This window comes from Rhinopithecus bieti, unplaced genomic scaffold, assembly GCF_001698545.2.
Source record: "Rhinopithecus bieti isolate Rb0 unplaced genomic scaffold, ASM169854v2 scaffold_27038, whole genome shotgun sequence".
Classification (NCBI taxonomy): domain Eukaryota; kingdom Metazoa; phylum Chordata; class Mammalia; order Primates; family Cercopithecidae; genus Rhinopithecus; species Rhinopithecus bieti.
The window spans coordinates 532,649-549,143 of NW_016812221.1; the positions used below are offsets into that span (position 1 = coordinate 532,649).

The window sequence follows — 16,495 nt, forward strand, 5'->3', positions numbered from 1 at the left end:
TTGAGACGGAGTCTCGCTCTGTCGCCCAGGCTGGAGTGCAGTGGCTGGATCTCAGCTCACTGCAAGCTCCGCCTCCCGGGTTTACGCCATTCTCCTGCCTCAGCCTCCCGAGTAGCTGGGACTACAGGCGCCGCCACCACGCCCGGCTAGTTTTTTTTTGTATTTTAGTAGAGACGGGGTTTCACTGTGTTAGCCAGGATGGTCTCAATCTCCTGACCTCGTGATCCGCCCGTCTCGGCCTCCCAAAGTGCTGGGATTACAGTCTTGAGCCACCGCGCCCGGCCAGTTTTGACTTTCAAGTCTTATTACTTAAGAAATACCTTTGTAAGGGTACAACTGCCACAGTCATAGTAATTCCTCTCATGGAACTGGGCAAAGTAAACTGAAAACCTTCTGGAAAGGATTCACCACTCTAGATACCATTAAGAACACTCATGATTCATGGGTGGAGGGGTCAAAATACCAACATTAACAGGAGTGTGGAAGAAGCTGATTTCTACCCTCATAGACGACTTTGAGGGGTTCCACACTTCTGTGGAGAACCTGACTGCAGATGTGGTGGAAATAGCAAGAGAACTAGAATTAGAAGTGGAGCCTGAAGATGTGATTGAATTGCTGCAATCTCATGATAAAACTTCAATGGGAGGGCCGGGCGCGGTGGCTCACGCCTGTAATCCCAGTACTTTGGGAAGCTAAGGGGGGGTGGATCATGAGGTCAGGAGATCGAGACCATCCTGGCTAACACAGTGAAACCCCGTCTCTACTAAAAATACAAAAAAAATTAGCCAGGCGTCGTGGTGGGTGCCTGTAGTCCCAGCTACTCGGGAGGCTGAGGCAGGAGAATGGCGTGAACCCGGGAGGCGGAGCTTGCAGTGAGCCGAGATGGCGCCACTGCACTCCAGCCTGGGCGACAGAGCAAGACTCCATCTCAAAAAAAAAAAAACAACTTGAATCGGTAAAATCCTATCAAACAGCACTGCATGTTACAGAGACATCTTTTGTAAGAGAGTGAATCACCATGGCAAACTTTAGTGCGGTTTGAAGAAATTACCGCAGCCCAACCTTCAGCAACCACCACACTGATCAGTCAGGAGCCATCAAACTTGACGCAAGATCCTCCAACAGCACAGAGATTACAACTTGCTGAAGGCTCAGATGATCGTTAGCATTTTTTAGTAATAAAGCATTTTCAAATTAATGTGGATACATCCGTTTTATTTAGACACAGTGCTACTGCACACTTAGTAAACTACAGTAGTGTATATACATAACTTCTTTATGCTCTAGGAAACCAAAACCATGTATGACTTGCTCTATTGCAATGTTTACATTTTTGTGGTAGTCCGGAACTGAACCCACAGTGTCTCTGAGGTCACCTGTGTTTTCTTTCTTTGCTTTTCAATTGGCAGATTTAGAAATAAAATGTGCTTGTTGCAAAAGAAGCAGGACCAGGCGGGGGAACAAGCCAGGCTCCTGTGGAGTCCCCCAGAGGTGGGACCCACACGACAGGAGCAGAGTCAACCGCTGCAGAGGCCCCTGAGCCCATGGCAGCTCAGAGAAGCCAATGGCAGGTCCCAGGGTTATGTGGGACCAACAGCTGTCTCTAGGGCAGGAAGCTTTCCATGAGCTTGTTCGGGAGAGGGGACTCACCCTCTCCTGCTGGCGCTTCACCCTGTACTGTTTGAGCTGCTCTTCCAGCCACTTCCGAGCCTGAAGTCGGACCTGCTCCTCCTTCTCCAGCGGCAGGGAAGCATCTGTAGAGCCTGCAGTGGGAAAATGGCCATTTGGAAACTCATCAAATACCAGGATGCAGAACAATCAGGCACAAGAGCTTGGTCATTTTGTACTTAATTACCCATATATTTTACACCTGAACAATACAGAGCCATCTTGTTTGGAAGAACAATTTCTAGATCAAGAGAGAACTGTGAGCCCCCTTCACTGACCACAGGCGGGAACTACCTCACAGGAGACACACTGGCCAGGCACTGGGTCTGTGATCCCATGACGAGTACACCCTGCCTGGGGGCATCCCCTGGTAAAACAGGAAACCGCAGCAAGTGACTTTTTTTTTTTTTTTTTTTTTTTTGAGACACAGTCTCGCTCTGTCTCCCAGGCTGGAATGCAGTGGTGCGATCTCGGCTCACTGCAAGCTCTGCCTCCCGGGTTCAAGCAATTCGCCTGCCTCAGCCACCCAAGAAGCTGGGATTACAGGCGCCCACCACCACGCCCAGCTAATTTTTTGTATTTTTAGTAGAGATGGGGTTTCACCGTGTTAGCCAGGATGGTCTTGATCTCCTGACCTCATGATCCGCCCACCTCAGCCTCCCAGAGTGCTGGGATTACAGGCGTGAGCCACTGCACACGGCCTTTTTTTTTTTTTGAGACGGAGTTTTGCTCTTGTTGCCCAGGCTGGAGTGCAGTGGTGCGATCTTGGTTTACTGCAACCTCTGCCTCCTGGGTTCAAGCAATTCTCCTGCCTTAGCCTCCCGAGTAGACGGGATTACAGGCATGCAACACCACGCCTGACTAATTTTGTATTTTAGTAGAGATGGGGATTCTCCATGTTGGCCAGGCTGGTCTCGAACTCCTGACCTCAGGTGATCCACCCGCCTCAGCCTCTCAAAGTGCTGGGATTACAGGCGTGAGCTGCCACACCTGGCAGCAAGTGCCTTTTAACAACAACAAGAACTGGGTTCAAAGCTGGAGCCGTGCTGAGCACTCTGAGGCAGGCTCAGCTCTCACCAGCTGCAACTTCCCCGGCTTCACAGCAGCTTCTCCTGACCCCGCTGGGCACTCTGGAGTTACAGGCAGTACCCAGTCACAGGAGCTCAGCCGCCGCTGGGTCATGAGACCCCAGTGGCATTTCCTTGCACAGTTATATCTGCGGGTGAGTTACAGGCAGTACCCAGCCACAGGAGCTCAGCCGCCATGGGGTCACGAGACCCCGCGTGCATTTCCTTGCACAGTTACATTTGGGGTCCGCTTTGACGCACAGCTCATCTCAGCTCCTGCAGTCACAAGCCACGTTACGAAAAGGCTTTTGGTACTCAAACGGCTGAAGCCTGGCGCCAGGCGTCACTGCAGAGTAAATGCTCCGCCCTCCAGGGCTGGAAGCAGGTTACCTCAGTCTCCAGACAGACGAGACTCCAATCTGAGGTCATGCTCCGGGACAGGAGGGGAAAATTATAACGTTTTAGCCAAAACCAGAATTTAAAGTATCTAAAACCCAGACCTTTCATTTTGGTGATGAAAGGGTTGCATGGTGCGTGCCAACGTGTCACAGTTACAAACCCAGGACTCCACTTCCCAGGGCGGAGCGTGTGGCCCTCGTCCTTCCTAAGCCAACAGCAGACACGGCCCGATGGCCTGGGTGCAGACCAGAGGAGGGAAGCATAATCACGCAGCAACGCTTTACACACGGCACCCTCCTTACATGTGGATGCTGAGGAGATAAGCAGCTACTGTCCTAAATAATCCCTAAAATCGGAGCAGTCACCAAGAATTTCACTGTAAATGTACCATTATTAGTTTATACATTTTATCACTGAAAAGATCTCTAGTCCTTTTCACAAGGCAAAGTGGTCCAGATGGCTAGACTGTAAATGGCCAACGCAGGCCTATGGCCATCAGACAGATATTTATACAAGTCGGCAAAATGAGCAGGGTTTCAACCAAACACTGATGCAGGAGACAGGCTCAGAGCCAGGCGCCAGCAGGAACAGATGACCAGGGGCATCCCGCAAAGGCGTGCACACAGACCCAGCACTGCTGTCACAGAGGCACCTGGGCCAGAGCTCACACATCTGTAACTTCAGGACCCCAAAAGTAAATAAACTAAGTTGAAAAAAATCAGGAATCTAGATTTTTTACATGCTACTTCTCAACTTAAACGCTGGCAATGAGTTTTCAGAATTGTTTCAAATAAACACATGTGAAATGCAGTTTGATTTCAATAATTTGGGGTTTTGTTGTTTTATTTAGTTTTAAGAAATTTTTAAAAATATACTGCAGGCCAGGCACAGTGGCTCACGCCTATAATCCTAGCATTTTGGGAGGCCAAGGTATGACGATCACTTGAGCCCAGGAGTTCAAGACCAGCCTGGGCAACATGGTGAGACCCTGTTTCTATAAAAAAAAAATAAAATAAAAAATAATTAAAATTACCCAGGTGTGGTGGCGTGCACCTGTTGTCCCAGCTACTTGACGGCAGAGGCAGGAAGATACCTCGAACCTGGGAGGCAGAGGCTGCAGTGAGCTCTGACTGTGCCACTGGACTCCAGCCTGGGCGACAGAGCAAGATCCTGACTCTAATTAAAAAAACAAAACAGGCTGGATGCCCACGGCCTGCTTACCAAGCACCTGGGTGACACAGGACATGCAGGCCGGCCTTTAACACAAGAGCGTCAGCACCGCTGCCAGTCAGACCGTAGCAGAGCCTGGACTCCAACTGCATCTTCACTCTCTAATGTGAAGCTCTCTTTGCTAAACGCACAGCCCTGCATGGGACTTGGATGGCACACGGCAGGCACAGGCACACAACGGCTCAGAGAGCAAGTGCGCAGGGCACCTGCTCCCAAGGGGCTGAGTGACACGAACGTGGAGGGTGGGAAAAGCGGCGGGAATGGATGCTTACACAGTTGCGTTTCTTGCATAGGAAGACTGAGTCTGAGAGACTGCAAAGCTTCTTTTCTAACACTGCCCTCAGCACTAGTTCCCTGAGCCTTCCTTAGGTTGTCATGGAAACCAGCCACACCTGGAGAGGCATCAGGGCCCACTGGGCTTGTGGTGGGGTCGAGAGATGACGGAGGGTCTGGTGAGGGTGGCATTGGCCCGTTCTGACAGAGGCCTCCCTGGCCAGGTCCATCCGGGCTTTCTCCTTCCGTGGAAGCTCTGTTTACCTCAGCACCTGGAAAGACAGAGTACGCTGGACCACCGTGGATTTAACAAGTGATGTCGCTTTTGAGACACGCAGCTGGAGTAGGAAAGAAGAGGATCCAGACTCATGAGCACGGTACCTTCTCATCCCACAAAGGCGTTCACTCTGAGAAGAGCAGCCCATGGGCCCCGTCCCACAGGCGGGGTGGGGTGGCCAGGATAAGGCCCACAGCCTGGCTGCTGTCATGTCCTCCCTGTAAAGTGAACTCGCCCTCCACGCCTCCACTCTGGCTATAGAATTTATGTAGTAACGACAGTAACATTTCCTCTTTTTACTTTTTTTTTTGAGATGGAGTCTCGCTCTAGTGCCCAGGCTGGAGTGCAGTGGCACAATCTCAGCTCACTGCAAGCTCCACCCACCAGATTCAAGTGATTCTCCTGCCTCAGCCTCCCGAGGAGCTGGGATTACAGGCTCCCACCACCACATCCGGCTAATTTTTGGTCTTTTTAGTAGAGACGGGGTTTCACCATGTTGGCCAGGCTGGTCTCAAACTCCTGGCCTCAAGTGACCCGCTCACCCGCCTCGGCCTCGCGGAGTGCTGGGATTACAGGCGTGAGCCACTGCACCCAGCCAATGTTTCCTTTCCATTTAAGTAAAACCAATAAGAAATCTTATGAAAGTCAACTATTTAAAACAAGCAAAAATCACAAACGCTTAAAACACAGCTGACAATCTTTCTAGCAGGCACTGGGAACAGCAGTGTTAATCAGAGTCACAGCCTCACATTTACAAACGCTGATTCTGGAGTCATTTCAAAGCCTAAGCTTATCCTCCAAGGCGAGGACCCTACAGCAAAGAGGTGGATTATGTCATCAGAACAGCACCCGCGAAGCAGAGACAGAACCCAGAACTGCGCTTCTGCTCGAAGACTGCCTGCTGGGTAATGGCCTGGGTTGAACCAGTGATAATTCTATAGCCACCTGTTACCTCAGTTCACCCGCTAACAAGATTATATATAAATTACCCACAAGACAAACTAAAACATAGTTCCTCATCAAATGGAATAAAGAAAGACTTCTTTCAGTGAAGTGATTTTCAGTCTTTTCCCTGCCCCCTAACTGCTGATTGGCAGGTGGGTCAGTTCAGTCAAAGAACCAAGACATGTGAGGGGAAGGGAGGGTCCTCAGGGGGTTCTGGCCCTGGTTCCAGTGGCTCTCAAGGCCTGGCAACACCCCACCTCTCACAGCGGTCAGCATTCCTCGGATCCCATGTGCATGTAGTACAGTAAATTCGCTTTTGCTCAAGCAAATTAAAATGGGTTTCTTTCACTTACAAATGTGAGTCCAAACTAACACAGCTACTTACTGTCATGCCTCCTGAAAGAAAAACCAGAGTAAAAGCAGGGGTGCCAGACAGGAAGCCAGAGCAAGGGGACCCAGCCAACGCACTGAGACGCCGGTCATGCAAAGGACCGGGGAGCTCCACTGCTAGGAGAGGGAAACCTTGCATTTCAGATAAAAGTTAATGGGTTAGGCCAGGCGCGGTGGCTCACGCCTGTAATCCCAACACTTTGGAGGCCGATGCAGGTGGATCACTTGAGGTCAGGAGTTCAAGACCAGCCTGGCCAACATGGTGAAACCCCATCTCGACTAAAAAGACAAAAATTAGCCAGGCACGGTGGCATGCGTCTGTAATCCCAGCTACTTGGGAGGCTAAAGCAGGAGAATCACTTGAACTCGGGAGGTGGAGGTTGCAGTGAGCCAAGACCGTGACACTGCACTCCAGCCTTGGCAACAGAGCAAGACTCTGTCTCAAAAAAACAAAAAACAACAAAAAAAGAGGTTGGCCACATGCAGTGGCTCTCGCCTGTAATCCCAGCACTTTGGGAGGTGGAGGTGGGAGGATAACTTAAGGCCAGGAATTCAAGACCAGCCTGGGCAACGGCAAGACTGTCTCTATAAAAAGTTTTTAAAATGAGCCAGGCAACTGGGCACGGGGGCTCACACCTGCAATCCCAGCACTTTGGGAGGCCAAAGCGGGTGGATCACCAGAGATCGGGAGTTCGAGACCAGCCTGATCAACATGGAAACTCCATCTCTATTAAAAATACAAAATTAGCCCGGCATGGTAGCACATGCCTGTAATCCCAACTACTCAGGAGGCTGAGACAGAAGAATCGCTTGAACCCGGGAGGCAGAGGTTGCGATGAGCCGAGGTCGCACCATTGCACTAAGCCTGGGGACAAGAACAAAACTCTGTCTCAAAAAAAAAGAAAAATCAGCCAGGCGTGCTGACACGCGTCTGTAGTCACAGCTACCCCAGACACCAAGGCAGGAGGATCGCTTACACCCAGGAGACCAAGGCAGGAAGATCGCTTACGCCCAGGAGCTCATGGCTGCAGTGAGCTATGATTATACCACTGCACTTCAGCCTGCTCAATGCAGCAACACCCTGACTCTAAAAACATTAATAAAATTTTAAAACAGAAAATAAAGAGGTAGAGGCTGCGATTAATCAAGCATCTTGCTCGAGGGCACAATGCTCCCGAGTGGTAGATCTAAGAGCCGGTTCCATGGCTGTGGGTCTCAGAACCCCTGACCTTGGGCCTCCAAGCTGTTATCTGCCTCACCTGATGCTTCTGTAGCAAGGACCAGCGAAGCTATCCTAAGTGCCTGAGTATCATTTTACAGGAATTAGACTGTGATTTCTGATAGTAAATTAGCACATCCACAGTCTGCCGTTTTAAAGCACTGAACCTCCTGGCCAGAAAGAGGCAGGAGAACTGAGTGAATAACTAACTCACCCTTTCCCTCTGACACGTGCATAGCCCCGGGGGGCTAACATAAAATTGTGCTCAGTAATCCTTAGATCTCTACTGAAATAGTTCTGAATTCTAGCTATTAAACATTTGGCCACTGACCAAACAGGCAGAATTTGGCCAGGCACAGTGGCTCACTCCTGTAATCCCAGCACTTTGGGAGGCTCAAGTGGGTGGATCACTTAAGATCAGGAGTTCGAGACCAGCCTGACCAACATGGTGAAACCCCATCTCTACTAAAAATACAAAAAACAGCTGGGCGTGGTGGTGGGCGCCTATAGTCCCAGCTACTTCAGGAGGCTGAAGCAGGAGAATTGCTTGAACCCGGGAGGTGGAGGTTGCAGTGAGCTGAGATTATGCCACTGCACTCCAGCCTTGGCAACAGGACACTGTGTCACACACACACAAAAAAGGGGCTGGGTGCGGTGGCTCACGCCTGTAATCCCAGCACTCTGGGAGGCTGAGGTGGATGGATCACCTGAGGTTGGGAGTTCACGACCAGCCTGACCAACATGGAAAAACCCTATCTCTACTAAAAATACAAAAAACAGCCAGGGGTGGGGGCGCACGCCTGTAATCCCAGCTACTCAGGAGGCTGAGGCAGAAGAATCGCTTGAACCCAGGAGGTGGAGGTTGCAGTGAGCCGAGATCTCGCCACTGCACTCTAGCCTCAGCAACAAGAGCGAAACTCCATCTTAAAAAAAAAAAAAAAAAAGGTAGAATTCTGGGCAGGGAACACGACAAAGACCCATAGATCCCTTCAGGGAAACACTGCTGCTGCCCCACAGGTGTCGAATGGCGTTCTGTTTACCAGGAATGTGCTTGATCTAAAGGTGGCATCATTCAGTGACTACTTTGAATGAAGTGAAAAGCTCACGGTGGTCTCAACACCACGTCCTCCCTCAACACCACGTCCTCCTGTGACCAGCACACAGAGGAACCTGACGACTTACGCTGGGCTTTGTCCTGCTGGTCAGGTGGCACCAGTGGGTCCTGGTCAGGTGGCACCACTGGGCCCGGGGGCTTCAGGGGGCCCTCGGGGAGAGCCAAGGGGCCACCGTGGGATCTGTCCTCCTGGAGGCCATCCTGCTCGGCCGACACGCCGTCCATGGTCAGGACGACACCAGCTGCACTGACGCCGTGGGGCTACAAGTGAACCTTGGACAAGCTTGGTTTCTGCCATCAGCAACAGCCAAGAGCTCCTGGGAGGGGCCCCAGTGTGTCTCCCATTTTCAGGAGATCTAATGACTCAAATGGCTTGAGGTCAAACCAGCTAATATCATGATACCTGACAGGAGAGAAAGAAAAAAAAAGTATTATGAAACTTTTACTCGTCAGATTTCAAGTATCGATTACAAAATTAACATATGGTTCCCAATTTGCACACGTACAAGAAACAAATAGACTTTTTCATTCAGCAAATAATCCTGGAGCACCTACAATGTCCTAGGTTTTGCGGCTAAAATGTTGACCCAGCCACACTGGGCCCTTTCCTGAGGGAGCTTAATGTCTGTGTCGGTGCCAACTAAAGAACATTCTGCCAGGACACTGCGGCTTTGTATTGTGGAGTAGCTGTCACACAGGGCAACTGAGGAACTGAGTTTTAAATTTAAAATTAGTTAATCTGGGCCGGGCGCGGTGGCTCCAGCCTGTAATCCCAGCACTTTGGGGGGCCGAGACGGGTGGATCACCAGGTCAAGAGATCGAGACCATCCTGGCTAACACGGTGAAACCCCGTCTCTACTAAAAAATACAAAAAACTAGCTGGGCAACGTGGTGGGCGCCTGTAGTCCCAGCTACTCCGGAGGCTGAGGCAGGAGAATGGCGTGAACCTGGGAGGCGGAGCTTGCGGTGAGCTGAGATCCGGCCACTGCACTCCAGCCGGGGTGATAGTGAGACTCCGTCTCAAAAAAAAAAAAAAAAAATTAATTAATTTGGGCCAGGTGCGGTGGCTCACCCATGTAATCCCAGCAATTTGGGAGGCCGAGGCAGGCAGATCACATGAGATCAGGAGCTCAAGACCAGCCTGGCCAACATGGTGAAACCCCATCTCTACCAAAAATACAAAAACTAGCTGGGCGTGGTGGTGCACACCTGTAATCCCAGCTACTCGGGAGGCTGAGGCAGGAAAGTTGCTTGAACCTGGGAGGCGGAGTTTGCAGTGAGCTGAGATCATGCCACTGCACTCCAGTCTGGGCAACAGAGTGAGACTCCATCTCAAAAAAAAAATTAGGCCAGACGCAGTGGCTCACGCCTACTATCCCAGCACTTTGGAAGGCTGAAGTGGGTGATCACCTGAGGTCAGGAATGCAGACCAGTCTGGCCAACATGGTGAAGCCCTGTCTCTGCTAAAAATACAAAAAATAGCTAGATGTGGTGGCGGGCACCTGTAATCCCAGCTAGTTGGGAGGCTGAGGCAGGAGAGTCACTTGAACCTGGGAGGCGGAGGTTGCGGTGAGCCGAGATCGCACCACTGCACTCCAGCCTGGGCGACAGAGGGAGACCCCATCTCAAAAAAAATTTAAAAATTAAAATATCAGACTCGCAGGCCTAGGTGTGCTAGGGCACGCTCCCCTCTCAGCCAGTGGAGTGACTCCCCAAGGCCAAGGCTCCTGCTGGCAGTCCCACCCCTTCAGGTTGGACAGCTCAAATCTGGAGAAACAAAACTTTAAAAAGCAGGTGCCATGGATGTGGTAACTGTATACAGGGGGTACAAGGACACCAGAAAGGTAGCTGCCTTGGAGTGGGGGCACAGAGAGGGCATCTCACAGCAGGGCCTGTTCCCGTCTTTACCTGTAGCTGGGTTAGAGCTCGCTCTCTCTCTCTCAGCCCTGCTGGGCTACATTCAGGTGAGCAAAACTTTACCCAACATTTGACAAGTGATTTTCCACCTTGAAATGTGCTGGTGATATTATTAACTCGTTTCCTTATCAACAGGTAAGACACTAGCACGAGCTTCCATTCATTCTGCAGAAATGCTGGCATTTATTTCTTTAAAATCAGTTTCATATTAACCTACATTATGTTCTGTGTTTAACATTTTTCATGATAAATATTACACAACCTTCGCCTCTAGCTTACGAATCCCACACAGAAGGTATAGACAAGAAGCCCATGTGGGGCTGCGCGTGGTGGTTCACGCCTGTAATCCCAGCACTTTGGGAGGCCAAGGCGGGCAGATCACCTGAGGTCAGGAGTTTGAGACCAGCCTGGCCAACATGGTGAAACCCCATCTCTACTAAAAATACAAATAACTAGCCAGGTGTGGTGACAGGTGCCCATAATCCCAGCTACTTGGGAGCCTGAGGCAGAAGAATCACTTGAACCTGGGAGGCAGAGGTTGCAGTGAACCAAGACCACACCATTGCACTCCAGCCTGGGCAACAAGAGTGGAAACCCCATCTCAAAAAAAAAAAAAAGGGCCAGGCGCAGTGACTCACGCCCATAATCCCATAACTTTGAGGCCAAGGTGGGTGGGTCACTGGAGGTCAGAATTTCAAGACCAGCCTAACATGGTGAAACCTCATCTTTACTAAAAATACAAAAATTAGCCAGGCGTAGCGGCACGTGCCTGTAATCCCAACTACTCAGGAGGCTAAGGCAGGAAAATTGCTTGAACCTGGGAGACAAAGGTTGCAGTGAGTCAAAATTGTGCCATTGCACTCCAGCATGGGAGACAAGTGCAAAACTCCATCTCAGAAAAAAAAAGCAGCCCACGTGGCTGGTCCTTGGGAGCACGTGTGCCGCTGGCCCCACAGCAGGATGTGCCTGTCTTTCTAGGAGTTTTTACTCTCACTCTATCTGCCATCTAGACTGGTCACCCATGAAAGAGGAAACCCACTGGTGGTGGGTGTAATTCAGTCCACTGACGCAGTCAGTAACTCACGGAAGGACGTGCAGACCTGTGTCTGCTCCTAACTATAATAATCCGCCATTCCTCTCTGCCGTCTTGCACCCTACAGGCCAGAGACAGTTATGAGTTCATAAGAGTGTTGTTCAGAGCATTAAAAGGTTACGTACGCTATCAGCGTGAAACTAGCAGTAAGGGTTTGTAACCAGAAAGCACTGTGAATAGAAATGTGTCACACCATTAGTAACTATAAATCCAGCACAGCTAATCAAGAAACTCCTGTAAACAAAGGATCCTAGGAGTCTTGACTCAGGGTGCCTGGCACCTATAAATATTTAAAGATTAAAGCAATGTCTGAATCACAGAAGTGAAGGAAGTTACTGAGACTGGTCAAGGGCTAATCCTGTGTGCAACGAATTCTCAATCTCACTTTTGTGTCTACGACCATCTAGTAACATCTTCCATCCCTGGATTTTCCAGGTGGGTGGGTGATAAAGGGGCCCTAGAGCCTGGGCAGGGATCTGAGCCACACACCTGTCCTTACACACAGCACAGAACTCTCTGAAAATCACTTTCCAGGAAAAACACTGCGACGATCTCCACCAGGCCTGCCCCTCGGCTACAATCCCAGACGCGCCCCAGGAGAGCTGGGGGTCAGTCGGCCACGACCCCCCGGGAGTGGAGAAGACACCCCCAAAACAAGGGGAGGAGCATTAGCAAAATGACAGCCGCTCACCACAGGCTTCCCCTTCGACCACAGACGAATTACAAACCGGCACAGAGGGATCCACGGGTGGAATGTGGACTCTGCTGTGCCACTGAATATTGGTACGTGTACATCTGGTCCTCCTGAGAATTTCCTAGCAAAAGAAAACTTGTGGGCCGGGCGCGGTGGCTCAAGCCTATAATCCCAGCACTTTGGGAGGCCGAGACGGGCGGATCACGAGGTCAGGAGATCGAGACCATCCTGGCTAACACGGTGAAACCCCGTCTCTACTAAAAAAAAAATACAAAAAACTAGCCGGGCGACGTGGCGGGTGCCTGTAGTCCCAGCTACTTGGGAGGCTGAGGCAGGAGAATGGCGTAAACCCAGGAGGCGGGGCTTGCAGTGAGCTGAGATCCGGCCACTGCACTCCAGCCTGGGCGGCAGAGCGAGACCCCGTCTCAAAAAAAAAAAAAAAAAGAAAACTTGTGTTTTGCTTTGTGAAGTCTTTGCTTCTGCCTTGCAGGGGTGGGGTGATGATATGGAAACGACCATGTGTGGCTACGCGTGCAGTCCTCCTGGCCCCTCAGGTAAAGCGTCTTGTCCATCCCCTCTGCCATCACCGTACCTCACGTGGCCTCCACCACAGCACGTCACGTCTGCCACTGTGTGTGTGCCCATTATATGGCGAGAGCCTTGAAGGCAAAGACTCACTTCCCATCTGCCTCCTACTACCTTGAATACTCCCAACTCCTAAAGTGCTAATGCGGATTTAATTTGCCGAATTAAATACCTAGTTCTGCTGAGTACACTCCTCAGCCACAAAGCTAATGGTTCCAAAACAAAGTGATCAAGTATTTGAATCCTTGAGCATCAATACTCCCTTTTAAAATACAAAAAACTCTAAACGATTCCAGCTGAAACATCTGAAAGCTTCAGTTCCAATGAGGGAGTCCAGGGAGTTAGAAACGGGAAGAGCAGCATCACGACCATAGCCCAGGCACCACCACCTGAACAGAAAGTATGGGACGACCAGCAGGACCCGACTCAGTCATTATAGGCAGAACATGCAGAAGAGAACTGCTGCAGAGGCCCACAGTGACGACACCAGGGCCTTACACTGACCAAGGAGGAGGAACATAGCCAAAGATGCTCAGGTTCCACCGAGAGGGCATGCCAACATGGTGACAGCCAACTGCACCAAGCTCTCTGAGTCCAGTGCAATCACAGATTCTGCTCACTTAATTCCCCTGCTGGCGTCCAAGCAGCCCACCTCTCCAGAACGGAGACCCCGAGATGGTGACTGTAAGTCACAAAGACGACCCCTGTTTGTAGGCAGCCCCTCCTGAAGCCGGACCAGAGGAGAATTCACTAACAGCCTGGAGTTTGCTGACAGCGATACTTCTCCCTGTAGGGCAATAAGCTGGCAGTCTCGGTCGATCCTCAGTCTTGCTTGATTTTTAGTTAAAATTTGGAATGACTCAGTCATCAGGGCCTCATTACTTCAGAAGACTGACAAAAGCCAATCTCTGGGCAGCAAGGAGGAGGAGCAGCCAGTTGCCAGTGCATCACAGAAAGCTGCTATTAGGAACATGACTCCATTTTGATTTTATTTTTTAAATAAAGAGGCCAGTCTAATCAGTCTCACTTATGATCACTTGCACTCCTACATCTCTAGAGGGAAGAGATGGAACAAAGCTGTCACCTAGAACTCGGAAAGGTCCACACAACCCTAGGTTCACAGCTGGGTAACATCAAAGGACTTCACACTGCAAAACCACCACCTCAGGCACCTACAGGACTTTCTGCTTCCCCCACACCTGAATTCTGTATACAGACATTCCCGGCTCCATCTACTCCACCTCATTTCAGCTGTCCTATCGGGCATGAGAAACAACAGAGCACAGCCAAAGACCAAACACGATTTCCCCAGGAAGACAGTACCTGGTGGAGGCCACACTAGTATCCAAAAGTAAACAGAGATGTATACACAAAGTGAAAACCAAAAGCAAGCCTCATGTCACTGCAGAGACATAAAGGGCAGGCTTGGAAGTCGGGACTCCGGCCTCAGCTCCCAATCCTCCACCACTTAGCTGTGAGATCCTGGGCTAGAGATTTAACCACTTTTAGCCTGTCTCCTCCCGTAAAAACAACGAGAAAATGAATGCAAAATTTTGCCAGGATTAAATACAACACGGCACAGAGTCTGTCCCATGTCCTCAATAAAATGGCAGTAATTATGATTTTCCCTTTAGTTGTTGCTTGTCAAAATCGCTAAGTAAAAGCCAGCCTAAGGCATTCTCACTTGGGAAAGTATGCTATTATTATTATTATTATATTTTTTTTTTTGAGACTGAGTCTTGCTCTGTCACCTAGGTTGGAGAGCAGTGGCGCGATCTTGGCTCACTGCAAGCTCCACCGTCTGGGTTCACCCCATTCTCCTGCCTCAGCCTCCTGAGTAGCTGGGACTACAGGCACCCGCCACCACGGCCGGGTAATTTATTGTATTTTTAGTAGAGACGGGGTTTCACCGTGTTAGCCAGGATGGTCTCGATCTCCTGACCTCGGGATCCGCCCGCCTCGGCCTCCCAAAGTGCTGGGATTACAGGCGTGAGCCACCACGCCCGGCGATGCTACTATTTCTTAAGGCAATGGGGGGGGATGGGGGGGAAGCTCCTCTTCAATCTGAGTAAAGTCAGATGATTTATTTCCTTCTACACTGCCCGGAAAGCTATTAAAGGATTATAAAGGGCTATGTTCATGTCATTTAAAAGGCAATTCAAAATAATCCACGACGGGTGTGGCTGCTCACACCTGTAACCCCAGCACTTAGGGAGGTTGGGGTGGGAGAATCGCTTGAGGCCAGGAGTTCCACACCAGCCTAGGCAATACAGCAACACACCCAGTCTCTTAAAAAAAAAATCCATGAGTCACCTGTAAATGGCTTACACTGTCCCAGTGATAACAAACTCCAACCTCTTACCAATCCAGCACCTGCCTACACCAACATCCTTACCTCCATCGCTTTCCCCTGTGCCATCACACTCCAGCCACATTCTCCGCCCTCAGAATCTTCAAACTTTCTGCCTGAGACGTGTTTTTCTCACAATTTTGCCTGGCTTGCTTCTCGTCATAGAGGCCTTAGCACAGAAGTCGCCCGGCCCCCAGGCTCCCACACACCACCACTGCCCGGTACCCTCTCGGTGGCGACCCTGGGTGTCCCTGTGCTAGGTGAGCTCGGCGGGGGCAGAGACCCAGGCCCACAATGACCAGGACCCGCCACATGACTGACATTCGTCGAGTTCATACCCGTGACAACGCCCGGCCCCACTCGCTCTGGGCACCTGGAATGGAGACAAGTCCGCCAGCGACAAAGGCAAACAAGGAAGTACTCGGACTCCTGAAACCCCGGCTTCCCACGAACCACCCGACACCAAGTCACGCTTGTCAGCTGCAAAGGGCCAGACTAAAGGCACAAGCACTGCCCGAGTGGTGGCAGTGGACAGCTTCAGGACATGTCGCGCTCGTCAGGCGCAGACAAGCATTCAGGAGGGCCCGCGGGCACCGGCATTTACAGAGTCCGCTCCGCTGCAGCTGAAGGGGGGCGCCCAGGCCCGAGGCCACTGCAGCGAGGAGGGGGCGACTGGAACGGGGCCGTCCCGCAACGCTGCAGGGACGGGCTCAGGCCCCGCCGCCCCACGCCCGGCCTCCGCCGCCGCCCCTCGGGCCTCCCCGGTCCATGCACGGCGGGAACCAGAGCCCCGAGGCGCCGCGGCCCCCACGCCTCTCACCCTGCTGCTGCGGCAGCCAAGGAGACCGCCCGGCCCGGATGCTCCGGCGGAGACGTGGCCGTGCGAGGGGCGGGGCGAGCGGTGCAGAGGCCTTGGGTCCCCGGAAACAGCCTGCACGCGCTGCCTTCGTTCCGGAACAGAGACTGTCCTCCTCTTCTGCCAGCGGCCACCCCAGAGCCAGGGACGCTCTGGCCGCAGGGTCCGGATCGATCTCACCTCCGAATGTCCGGAGGCCGGCTTCAGAAAGTGACCTTAGGAGTTTGCGGACCTTTCCCTAGTAGAAACGCAACTTCCGGACTTGCAGGACCAACTCCTTCAGGAAGCTAAACTGAGCTTCCGGCGGAAGTGGCGTGGCCGGGGCTCGGCGGGGGCGCGGCCGTCCTCGGCGGGGCGTGACTTCCCCGCCCGCCCCAACCCCGCACCTCCACCCGGCCGGCGCCCTTCGTGCTTCAGG

General features: G+C 51.6%; 1 protein-coding gene across 1 annotated transcript in view; it reads right to left on the minus strand.

Moving 5' to 3' along the window:
• GOLGA3 (golgin A3) overlaps nt 1-16,371 on the minus strand; it is a 52,274-nt gene extending 35,903 nt beyond the window's left edge. Inside the window, exons 1-4 of the mRNA XM_017895631.1 lie at nt 16,042-16,371; nt 8,651-8,985; nt 4,637-4,909; nt 1,505-1,763 (exon numbers count right to left, since the gene is read on the minus strand). Coding sequence (XP_017751120.1) covers nt 1,505-1,763; nt 4,637-4,909; nt 8,651-8,807 — 689 coding nt within the window. The 5' untranslated portion in view covers nt 8,808-8,985; nt 16,042-16,371. The remainder of the gene's footprint in view (nt 1-1,504; nt 1,764-4,636; nt 4,910-8,650; nt 8,986-16,041) is intronic.
• Nucleotides 16,372-16,495: the final 124 nt, after the last annotated feature.